Source organism: Sinohyriopsis cumingii, unplaced genomic scaffold (assembly GCF_028554795.1).
Source record: "Sinohyriopsis cumingii isolate HCF-2022 unplaced genomic scaffold, ASM2855479v2 utg001564l, whole genome shotgun sequence".
In the NCBI taxonomy this organism is placed as follows: Eukaryota; Metazoa; Mollusca; class Bivalvia; order Unionida; family Unionidae; genus Sinohyriopsis; species Sinohyriopsis cumingii.
In genome coordinates this window covers 742,325-755,772 of record NW_028316019.1, presented here as the reverse complement: position 1 = coordinate 755,772, position 13,448 = coordinate 742,325, and the positions used below count along the sequence as shown (strand labels likewise).

At 34.6% G+C, this 13,448-nt stretch overlaps 1 protein-coding gene across 1 annotated transcript in view; it reads right to left on the bottom strand.

Moving 5' to 3' along the window:
- Window positions 1–13,448, bottom strand: part of LOC149771947 (uncharacterized) — a 94,253-nt gene that overhangs the window by 39,869 nt on the left and 40,936 nt on the right. Inside the window, exons 8-9 of the mRNA XM_089948067.1 lie at window positions 3,200–3,307; window positions 1,261–1,347 (exon numbers count right to left, since the gene is read on the bottom strand). Of these exons, the coding sequence (XP_089804193.1) occupies window positions 1,261–1,347; window positions 3,200–3,307 (195 nt within the window). The remainder of the gene's footprint in view (window positions 1–1,260; window positions 1,348–3,199; window positions 3,308–13,448) is intronic.

The following is a 13,448-nucleotide window of genomic DNA, read 5'->3' as shown; positions in this document are numbered from 1 at the left end:
TGTCTCCTGTAGGACAACACAGCAAAACATTTTGTGCTGGTATATGTCAATCAGAACTCATGCTGTTTCACAGAAACCAGTGTGTTCTGATTGGTCAATAGCAATTCTTTTTACCTCTTGGATCCAAAGTCCTTTATCTCATTCTGAACAATCCACTGCAAATTTTGGTTATGATAAATAATACAGAACTGGTATAATTACAGAGACCATTCTGCTTTAGTGGGTTAAATTAGCTTTGACCATTGTTCTTTTCACCCTCATGTCAAATGAGTACTTTGTCTCTCATGGAGCCACATATCGCTGAGTATCATTAACCCTTTACCTCATAGAGCATAGTTACATAGTGCAGCGCGCAATAAATAGAACACCTGTCACCTATTCGACCCCATACGCATAGGCCGGCCAGTGAACTGTTAAGCAATGTAGTGTATGTTATGTTTAACAGCAATTTTAACCATTTTACATTTTTGGTACACATCTGTTATATGTGGAAAAATTTAAGAGCAAAGTCTGATTGTTATAGCTGTGTAATTATTTTTCACGGATGAATTTTGTATGTGCTTTAAAATCTTGAGAGAACTCATTCACCATCATGTCAGTGAGGCTGCGTGACCAACCATAGCTACCATTTCTCATACTTGAAATTTACAAGTTTTTCGTCTGTGTCTACATCACTAAATCATCTAAATTTGATAATTTATAAAAACTAATTGATGCCTACATCAATATCAGAGCCTTTACCTAAGTTATTGAATCTTTCATAGCTGTGATTCTAATCGTGAAAACTTCGTAAGTACTGAATGAAATCCGTGACCGCCATTTTGGAGAGTGGAAATTATGACCCAGTTATTTTAAATAGCAGATTTCCACCAGTGCATAAACAGTGACCATGTGATCTGACATAATTGTCATTCGCAGAAGTGAATGTAGTATCTAATAGGGGGTTTTCCCCAAAGGTGGCGCTACGAAAACCAGCTTAAAATGGCTGATGTTTACAGCCAACGTCAAAAGACGCGTCCATGCGACTGGAATAGAGGTGTCAAAAGATGCTTCCATGTGAATGGTGTAGAGGCATCCAAAGATGCTTGCATGAGGTAAAGGGTTAAGATCTTTGAAGCAAACCTCAAGTTATCCCAAGGAAACCATATTGTTAACAAGTGAACCAACATGGTAACAGCGAGATACCCTACCTTATAGTGGGAACATAATAAAACCTTAGATTAAATCTATATACTACTGTACTTATTTGAATATTCATACCTTCTACTTGGATGGAACTTGGTGGCCTATGTTCTCTATTCTCTTGCATTTTAAAGCATTTTTTCAAGTTCTTTCTGATGACATTTTCTAAAGAAAACAAAAATATCTGAAACAACAATTGCTGGCTATTAGCCTGTTTGAAATTACGCATTGATAAATTATCCAAAATTAATATGTGAGAGCTATGTGACAATATGATGTAACAAAAACTGAATGTTCTCCTTTTAACAAGGATGACATCAATTTTGAACAAAAAAAATATGTTCAATAAAATCAGGGGAAAACAGAAATAATATGAACAGCAAGAGGTAAATTAATAGCCCCCAAAGTTGCAGTCTTAGTGGGTTTTATGGCACCTATTGCTATTGCATTCAACATATGAGCTGACACACTACACAGATACGAGAAACTCAGACACCATATACCGGACCATGGTTGTTATATTTATTAATGACATAGTGAGGACCAATAAATGTGTAAAGTAGAAACAAACACGTTTTTCATTTCTTCAGTGAACCTGACTTTTAGAATAATGCTTTCTCTGTCTCCATCAGCAAAGCATCAAAAAGCAAGGCCCTATGTATGGTTAACAATGGCCTGAGTTTAAATTAAAAAGCAAGCAATGTTCTATTGATAATGTATACAAATGAATATCATCAATCACAATTAGATAACTGGCAAATAAACAGTCTTTCTGAAATGTCTTACCTACAAGCATTTAGTAATTAACAAATCACCATAAAAGTTGACTTTTTTAATGGTCTAAAGACTTCATATTAGCCTATTGTCAGCCCTAATCCTGTTTGCCCTTGGGACATTTTATGGGTCATGGTCTCACAGGTCAGCCCACTACAGTACTTGAAAACTGTAATTAATCCATTTCAGCATGTGTCAGCAGCTAAAATATATTTCCAAGTTTTAAATGAATTTCAGTTTATGGCATTTTTCTAAGTGTAAAATTTAATTTTGGATCAAAATTTGTTTCAGACTTTGGATTTGAGGGGTTTCAGTTGCTGTGGAAAAAAAGATGACATTAAGAAAGGTACAATTTGTGACTAAATAAATTTGGTCTTGATGGGGATTCTAGTGTACTGAAATGTTTTAGATTTCAGAAGTTTCACGATATATATATATATATATATATATATATATACACACACACACATACACTTACATCACACCATAAATACTTTCTGTTGCTAAAGGGTTTGAAACTGTGAGATTCAAAACCAGCAACAAAGCTTCTCACTTTCAAATCCTGATTTTTATAAAATTCAGAGCCAAAAAATACCCACCCCAGTTAGATAGGATATGTTTACTACTACTATTGATAGGAATAATCATGCATGCAAATAAATACGACACAGCACCAATGCTGTGCCACTAAACAAGTGGGCACAAACACAGGGTTTATTACAGAAGTAATATAGAATTGAGAAATTGTTACAATTATTGCAAATTTGCAATCTACTTACTAAATGTTTTAAAGGAGGCTTTCATTTATATTTTCATCAGTTAAAGCACCACCCTGCATTATTGTAGTCAACTATTAATGCACTTACATATCTAAATCACCAGTCTCTTGAAACTATGATAAAATTAATTATTTCTTACTGTAACTGGATGGAATTAATTCAGATGAAGAGTGGAAAATGTATATTAATAATAACGGAGAGCCAAACCCTTTGCTATATGCCTGTGTGCAATGAAATGTAACTTTCCATACATGAAAGTGTTAAATAAACTTAAAAGGCTTTCATGCCAGAATGCTTTCTGTTAAATGTGGTGCAAAATGCTCAAGTTGTTTTTGAAAATAACAACTGTGAATGCAGACTGTTATTTTAAGGAAGAATGACCCAATTATACCATAATTTCAAATGGTTTAAATAAAGCTAGGTGAAGAAAAAAAATATATGTATATTAAAAAAATACAACTTACTGTTTTTTATAACTATATAACAAATTATTACAGATAATATAGCTGATAGCAGTCCTATGATCACAGGGTGGTCTGCAATTTTGTCGGACTCCAAATGATGAGTGTTACCTGTAAAATATAAAATAAAAACCCACCTGTTGTAATAAGCATGATATGCCCCTGAAAGGGGATGTAGATATATTGAAGGGTATAATCCCATGACCTCATCCAAGGCCACAACTTAAGGACATGAAAGCTACAAGCATAAACTGATGCTATTATTGTTATATTCCAAATTGTGAGTAATCTGGATGTAATGTTTTAAAAATCACCCCAAAAATATCATTACATTTCAAGCAATCCAAGGACATAATTGTAAGGGCAGGATTAGTACAAGATTGATATCTAAGCATATAATGTCTAAATGTCAACAATATTTCAAAATACCCATTGAACTGGACAGGGAATTTTTCAAATAAAAATAATAATAATAACATAAAAGATAATAACGACCATCACCATCTTTATCAAAATGTGTCTTACTTCTGGACTCTGTAACCAACCCAGAGGCATAGGCCAGTGCTACATTAAAAAATGGTGTAAAGTATAAGATTATTCATATATTAGAAACAAGAGGACCAAGTAGATCTCAAACCAACTCCCTAATAACAAAATATAAGAGCACATAATGAAAAACTCTGGGGTCTTTATTATGCTTTCTTTCAAAATGTTTTCCAATAGCACTGATTGCTAATCAGTAACCATGATTTATAAACAAAACCAAGAATGCAATATATGGCAACAACCTTTTCTAGACAATCTTTAAAGCAGACATTCAAATTGGTTCAATGTAAAATTAAAATCTACTTTATTTACACTTAATTATCACAAAATAATCATGCATATCTTTTAATAATATGCAATTTTGTATTATATAAAAGGGTTAAAGATGTTTTTGTTTCATGGTTATTATATAAAAGGTTTAAAGATGCTTTTGTTTCATGGTATTATTCTGTAGCAAATTATAGACAAAATCATGCATTTTGGGAAACAATCTTGGTGATGAAACTTTTATCAGAACTCGGAGCACTAACCTGTTATTAAGTGAGAAAGTATTAACATCAGAATAAAGAAATGTTCAACTGATAATGTAAATCATAAACACATCTGAATCAACTTGTGTCTCATTCTTGAGGTAGACAACCAGTTCCTACTGGTCTAAACTAGTTAATATGCTTGATTCACACCTCAGTTCACATATTTCTTTACTGTTTGTTTAAAGTGGGAAATACTTCAGGGCCTAAAAGGTTTTGCTTTTGACTCACTGGTCCAGGTACAGTAGGACTCTAAACTGCAATATTTACTACAGTGAATTAACATAAATATATAAATAACAAAATTAACTCAACCTCAAAATTCAGACATCAAATGTTTGCTTTATCAATCATATACATATTTTACTAAGTTTAACATTTTAAACTTTTCAAATCACGTAATGATGCCTTCCAACTTCTATTGGTGGATCTTCATTGAATCTCAGTGCTTATGTTAAATAAAAGTTAAAGTCTATAAATTTTCAAAATAAAGACAACAAACACCCAAAGAAAAGAAAATAATTTGCCATTCAAAATCTCATTCACTGAAATTAATGAGAGAAAAAAGCAAAAACAAACTTAAAGTAAATTTAATATGTAGTGAGTAACCATAAAAGGAACTATGCACATGGCAGATAGTCCATATGTTTCCTTTTATCTTAACCATCCAATTTAAGATATTTGGACATTGTTGTTGTCAAAATATCTAAAATTTTGTGGGAAAGGTCAGAGAAACTAAGACTACTTGGTAGATTGCTCCACCTGAGATTAACTCTGCCATGGACCCCAAGTGCCTACTTCCTCAGAAGAAAGCAGTCAACAGCAATGGTCTTACTTTGTCAGAAAGCAACTACTTTTGACCCATCTTACAAGGTGAATCATTGGATGTGCACTCAGCTCTATAAAGGCTCAGGGAATCAGGGTCTTGATGATGGAGAGGGGTATGTTTATTAACTATCATGGTGCAAGTATTATGGTCTTTGCTTGTTTCATGTGCTATCAGTGGAACAGTTATAAAATTGGACATGCTTTTGAATAAGGTACTAGAATGACTGGTAGACTCTGGATATGCTGTACATGCTGAACAAACATTATATTACATCTTGCAATCGTACTCAGTTCACAGCCAAGCCTTTTTCCCTGTGATCCTGGAAAGTCAGACTACATTTATTTTTTTATCATAATTTCCATCCCTTTTGGACCTGGGACATTTGAAGCCATTCAGTGCAACAAGTCTACAAGCAGACAAATTACCATAGTTGATTCTTGTCTGCTGCCAGTAAATCCATACTTAAACACTCATGGAACATAGTTATTCAATACAATTTAATGTTTGATTGATGAAAATCAAGCTTTGACTAGTCATTAGTGTATTGCATGATAAATCTGCACATTTTCAGTTGCACTTTACACTATCAGTCTCTCACTATCGATTAACTTCCAATAGCATAAGAGCATTTTTATAGCTCTTTTCAGATTCATTAAGGATTACAAAGCACATTTTTTGCAATTTATCAGAAGAAATAAGAAGAAAAGGTCCTGGACCTCAGACCACCATAATTTTCAGGCAGTGTACTTGTAGGGACAAAGTGACTCAGAATCAAAAGTATAAAATTTGTTTACATATGCAATAATGTTTGAAAGAAAAAAGAATGCTGACTGATTGCATTTGCAAGAGTGTTTTCACCAAGTAAATTCAAATCTACAAATTTTAGTCACCCATATCAGGATCATTATTAACAGAGGTAAACAGGTTTTTTGAGGTCTGGGTCTAAGTTATTGGAATTCCCATACAATTTATCTGGCATACCTGATATAGTCCAGTTTATATATTATAATATTAGGCACAGTCTTTCTAATTATAACTAACATTTCATTTTGTAAACATTAATAACTATCTAGAAGATTACTTTCCATTAGGTAATGTTTTTTTTTTTTTATGAAAATGTTAATTGAGACCCGAGGTCAGGCAGAAGACTATATAATCTTGTTACTGGAAAAATAATTAATTTACGATTTAACATCTGAGTAGAATCAAATTATTGTTCTGTACAGTATTTGATTTTGAATAATTCAAATTATTATATGATTTGGAATTATTCAAATTATTTCTTCTTTGGAAATACAAAATTGCTCTGGTAACATTCTTGGAAACAGAAATTTGAATTTATACTGAAATTTCAAATAAGGATTTCTTCTTGGGTTGAATTATTTTGGCACATCAACACTTTGAGCCATAACACACACATCAACACTGTTAGCACTGCAGTTAATTTGGATTTCCACTAAAGTTTATTCAGAACTTTCATTATTAGGACTTGTGTCTGTAATTCTAGGATCATTTAATTTGCAATACCATAAGTCCTTTTTTCTTATTATTACTTTTTATCCAAGGAAAATAAATTATATACTGAATGTTATAAAGCTTGCTGCTTTTCACTCTCTTTTTGTTACTTATTTTAAAAGCATAGACATGTAACAATACTAACAATTAACCTTGCACCAATTACATACTGTGACAATTTCAAATGATCATTTGCAGTTGTATCTTTAAATTTTTTCTTTGAATAAACATTAAATCAAACTTCCTGATAAATAATATACAACCATTTTTTTACACTTGTTGTAGTCATATTTTATCACATTTGTCTGTGATTTTGTGATGTGATTTTGATTTAAAACGTAGCTTTAAAAAAATTTCAGTCATATCACTACGATGTCTGCAATGTGGCAGTTTATACTGATGACTAGCACTGTGGCATCATGCTGCAGACATGTAGCATGATGTCCCATCCAGTCACATTATCCTGACACCGGGCCGACCAGTCCTAACACTAACCTCTTAATGCTGAGCGCCAAGCGAGGCAGCTGTTAGTACCATTTTTGTAAGTCTCTGGTATGACTCGGCCGGGGATCGAATCCACGACCTCCCGCATCTGAGGCGGACGCTCTAACCACTAGGCCACCGGAGCGGTCACATTTGGCTATTTTATTCAAGCACACTTTAAAAATAAAGAATATGAAAGATATAGTTCTCTCCATTTCACTCAATAATCCCTGGAGATTTTTGTCATTTTCACCTGAAATCCAAGTAGGAAACACATTCTAGGGGCTACTTCGGAATACATCCAAAAAATCTGTGTGCATGAGAATTTAGGTTTAATAGCCTGCAGTCAAGTTGTGCTATATTGTTTTTCAGTGGCTATTTCGCTCGTGCATGTGCAAAAGGGTAAAAGTTGGAGTTTTGTATTTTTTTTCTTTTTGGACCTATCATTTTTGTGTCCTGGCCCCTTTTTGATCCAAATCCTCATCTTATCCTATTTTTTGCAAATATTCTCCTGTCTGTGTGCAGTTCATTATAGAGGCCGAAACCGAAAGTTTAACTACACCTTCGGCCGAAACCGAAAGATGAACCAAAGTTGCCAAACACAAGATTTATTAAATAGGACTGGGTCATGATGCAATGCTACACTTCAACAACTGAGCAGGGTAACATGTCGACAACGATCAAGTCCATGATGCACTTATCAATTCACTGAACAGCAATGTGGCCAGACCATTCTGCTCTTGACCAGATGTCAATGAGGTCTGCACAAAATTCGGTAATACATGTTTAGTCGCTTTCTCTTCCATTATCATCTTTTTCGAGGCACGCTCTGCTCCACCGTTCATGGACCTCTTGAGATACATACCATGGAACTCCTTGTGGCAGCTGGCCAGATGACCTTTCAAGTTTGAAACTGTCTGAAGTCTTGGTTTATCACCACCAAGTGATACAAGTTTGTTGCATTATTTGCACTGCGCCTTGCTTGCATCAGAATAGATTTTTGTGAAGTAATCCCACACTGCCTTTTTCAACATTATTTGCGGTGATTAACTAATCCGTTTATTATTAACTTCAGTTTTCTACTTCACATAGATTAATTCGCTACAGTTTAACTAACTGAAATCTCTGTATTCAGCACGCGAGTAGACTGAAATGCAACAGTGCCTAGAATTGCCTAGCGCCGACTGACCGGCGGACAAGCAGAGTAATAGACGCAGCACTAGCGTTGCATTCTGAAAGTTAAAATAGATCTTCAGCTGATGACTGAAAGTCAATATCAGTTTCAGCCGAAACCGAAAGCAAACCGAAAGCTAACTTTTTGGCTTCGGCCGAAACAGAAACTATGCTGAAAGAGTCCATATGCCAACCTTCTAGTTCATACAAGTCTGCCTTAGACCTGAGGCCCAAAAAGTCTAAAATTCAGACAAAAAATCTGATTCCAACCACAAGCTAATTTTGGGTGTAAAAAAATTGGGTCTTATAATATACGTTTTTCCCTCTGTATTTTGTAACTTGACTAGAAAGTCCAGATTATATGGTACCATTGTCAATCTACTTTCTGTATACTTTTCTGTAATACCACCCGCTTTAGTGTACCTTAAATGACCTTTACGCTAAAGATCTTGGAACTAGGGTACCACCTCCTGACACTTAAACGGGGTGCCAAGGGTTAATAAGTTAACCCTAAAAAGCAAAAGCTGAATGCATTCATAAGTCCAATAAAATTCAACAAGAGTCCCTTAAGGTTAAGAAACTCCAATGGCCAAAATTAATTTCCCGAAATCAGTAAGATATTTCTTCTTTCCAATTCTTCTTTCCAATTGCAAAGTACTGAAGTTACCACTGATATGTTTGACTGATCGCAAGAGTTTCAATATGGCAATAATTGCAGTGGTACCAGATGTAGTTTGAAACCAGTTTCATTAGGGACCAACTAGTTATCATAAAAGGTCTTCTAGTGGAAACCCATGCTGAAATGGCCATCCTTTCACAAGTAGTAGCTATAACAAGATTTTCAAGGTGGCCATAATGGATGTCAGGTTGGTATCATTTTTATTTAGGACCAAATACACCCCAAAGGAAGAAAGTTGTTCTTCTGGTGAAAACCCTATGTCAATATGATTTTCCATTTATGATGAGTAGTGATAACAAGATTATAAGACCTTAGATTGGCATCATTTTCATTTACAACAAACTAGACATCACAAGAAGTATATTGATAAAAAAAACCATGCTAATATGACTCTCTGTTTAGGGGTATTATTAATAAGATTTTCAAGATGAAAGCCATTGTAGCCATACTGAATGCCAGACCAGCATCATTTTCACTTTTCATTTAGGACCAAATAGACACACAAAGAAGTCTACCACGAAAACCTAATGTCAACATGACTTTCAGGTTAGGATGTATAAGAATACAATTTTCAGACTCAGATGGCATCACTTTTACCACTCTGGTGGCCTAGTGGTTAGAGCGTCCACCTCGGATGCAGGTCACAGGTTCAACCCCAGCCAAGTCAAACCAAAGACTTGTAAAATGGTACTGACAGTTGCCTCGTTTGGTGATCAGCATTAAGAGGCTAGTGTTAGGACTGGTTGGCCTGGAGTCAGGATAATGTGACTGGGTGAGATATCATGCTACATGTCTGCGACATGATGTCCCAGTGCCAGACATCACTGTATGCTGCCACACTGCAAACATCGTAGAGATATGACTGCTAAAATATTTTAAAGCTACTTTAAAAAATACAAATCACACACACACACCATTTTCATTTAAGACCTGCCAGACATTATAAAATGACCCTTGGTAAAAATCCCTAGGCAATATAACAGTTGTAGAGGAAGAACAGTGATGAAAAGACAGTTGATGTCAGATTGGCAGTGTTTTCCTTTAGAACCAGCCAGACATCATAAGAAGCTTGTCAAAGGAAGCCCATTGCTGAAAAGACTAATCATTCTGGAGTAGTAGTAATAAGCAGATAAGATTTAAAGATGATCCCCATGGTAGCCATGCTGGAGGTCAGATTGACATCAAGAACTAACCAGACATCATAATGGTCACATTACTTTCCATTCAGGAGGAGCAGCAATACCAAGATTTTGAAGAAAGCTGCCATGGAGGCCAGATTAGGTGTCAGATTGGCACAGTTTTCATTTATGACCAATTAGACTTCATAATAAGTGTTCGGATATGACTATTATTATGACTCTATGGTCAAAAATTAAGTAACAGAAAGAAGCAAAACCAGCAAGTTTTGTAAAACTTAATTTAATTTAGAAAATTTGTCCAATACAAACTTAAGAGGTACATACGGTATTATGAATTAAATCGAAAATAATTCACACTCATAAAGGTCTGAGTGTTATAAACACATTCCAGATCCTCGAATGTGCTGGTCTGCCAACACTCCTGATTTATAAAAATGGCATTGTCTGAAGTCTTTTGAATAAATTCACAATAGTCCCAAAATAATACTTTTATCCTATGAGCTCTTTGTAATTCCAACAAAATACCCTTAAATAAATGTTTCCTCTCAAATGATATATACATACAACATTAAATACATCTGCAAACTGATATTATAATAAGTACACAGGAAATAAGAATGAAAACTAGTGTCCAGTTCTGCATTCATATATAAAAGCAAAAGAGGTGAAAATGCATTTTGCTGCTATTTGTCACATGACATTTTGCAAATATCCCACAATGTAAAAGAGCCCACCTGACCTAACAAATGCAATGGGAAATAGCTTAATTCTTCTAAAAACCCACCTGACTATATCCAATGGAAAAAAAACCTGCAAACTTCTAAACAGGTTTTATTATTAAAAGCTTGACCATGGCTATTTCTGGATCATATGCAATCTACAGGCACTCTTAATATTTTAAAATGTAATCAATACCATGTAAAAAAATTAGCTATGGATAATCACTATAATTTACAGTAATGAACAAAAATATTAAATATAATATACCTAACACCATTAATTCAGTAGGAACAGGAACAGTAACAGCAACATGGCCACTTTTCAAAACAGTTTAGAAGGAGTAGTGATAACAAACTTGTGCTATTGGATGGATGAATGGATGATGGCCAACAGGCTATGCTTAAGTTGTATGACCATAAATGTTAAAAATGAGATAACAGATGAAATGCAAACATCAGTGAAATGCAAAATGAAAGGAGACAGAATGCAAAATTAATGAAATGCAACAGAAATGTCAATGTAACAAAATTACTTGTTTCAGGGCCTGTATTACATGCACTGTGATAAGAAGTAAATACATACATAATACAAATACAAAAATATACCATCTGCATTTTAATCTTAAGTGGAAGTATTTATATTTTCTACAAACAAGCTGTGCTCTAATTTAACCCCAAGTAAATTAGATTTAGTCAGAGTTGTTGTTGTTGCTGTAGGGTTTAATGCCATTTTTCAGCACACGATAGGCTATATATGGCAGCCAGTAATAATGGTGGAGGAAGAACCCGGGAAATCCCCGGAAAGAACCACTGACCCTCGAGAAGCTACTGGCAAGCTTTCTCATATACCCACATTGGCCGAATCAGAGACTCGAACCTATGCAGACAGAGGTGAGCTGGCAGTGATCCGTAACGGAGAGCGCTTTAGACCACTCGGCCACTCGGGGCCCCGATTTAGTCAGAGTAACATCTATCCTGTTTGTCTGAAAGTTAAACGATATTCTACAATTTCGAAGATGGGTACTGATCATGGTGCCATGTGCAAAATGTGACATAATTACCTTATTACTTTATTCCAGATGCTGTCAATTTTAGTAAAATTATTTTCAGCAGTTTTAGAGATAAAGCAGTTTAACAGATTTATTTTTTTGTTTGTTTTTTTTAGCAAAGGCAGCCTTATTTAATGGCAGATTGGAATTGTTAGCTAAAATCTTAAATGCCATTAACTAGAATGCTTTTTGTCAAATTTAGTAATTAAAAGCAAAAGTTTGGAATATTTCATGTCAACTAGAGTGTCAGTAACGATCTAAGAAACTAGAGTGTCAGTAACGATCTAAGATTACTTCCCTTTGTTTGATTCTTGCTGTTAATATGCATAAACATTAATTTAGCTAATATAATAATTTGGACTAAATATCCACACAGGAAACAGAAGATAATCTTGTTCCATGTTCCAATAAGTTTCAGAGGAAGACTTGTATTATACATGGCAAATGTTATAAATTTATTATCAGAGAAGGTTCCCAGATTGAAATAAATTCCACATTTAATAGCAGTTGTGAGACAACTATGTTTTTCCATGTGGTTTCAAGGAAAATTGCTAGTGATTATGAATAACTACTATGAAAATTAAAATTTACTTTTAGCCATACACAATTAATTATTTTATGACCTAAGGAACCAGCTTATTTATATCATGCTGGTATATTAAACACCACAGTTCAATGAATGAAGGCTGCTGATTGGCTGAAAATCATTACTGGCAATAACTAGCACAATCTGATCACAAGTAGACTAAAGTGGGTAAATTGTATGCAAATAGTAGGCTTGAATCTTGAACCATTTTTATAAAAATCTCTCTTGCTACATGGGTACTACCAGATGTAAAAAGGGAGATCTCACCAAGCAGGATTTTTCAAGTGGGCAGCCACAATGTTATTTTCCTCAAAAACAAAAGTGCTTGGCATATCATATTGTTTTAGAAATTTCCCCTTGGATAAATTGTTTACAGGATGTAGGCAAATTCTGCCATTCTTACCAAGAAAACATAGTAATCTGGATAAATATCAACATTACGGTCCATGGGAACTTAATTAGTTGTCTGTGCCCATCTAATGACATGAGAGATTGGCATCATCTGTACAAATTTGGAAAATCTTCACAATAGGTATAATGGTACCAATTGCGCAAGTCCAGGTGGGCGGAGCTTAATGTGTAGGGAACATTGTATTCAGAATTAAAGAACAACACTAACTGTGATTGGTGCATTATGTAAGAGTTGTACTTTCTGTTTGGCTTAAAAAAAAGTTGAGCCTCTTGGCAACATGTGAGTCTGTGTACAATTGGTACCGTGATACCTAAAGGAAAGAACAGCCTCACAGTGTATCCATAGAAACGCATACATGTGGGCGGCATTTATGGACTATACTAGTTTGATGTAGGAAAACAAATGTGTGCTGAACAGTTTTGGTCAAATATTGAAAGTTCTTTAAGAATAAAATGTATGAAATCTTCAGAAAATAGCACAAGTTGGCTTTGGATGGGGACTTTTGATAATTATAGCTATGATAGATATAGACTTGTGTTACCTGATGCCTTTATGTATGTGCTGTTACCTCCTAGACTGGAATGCATGCAAC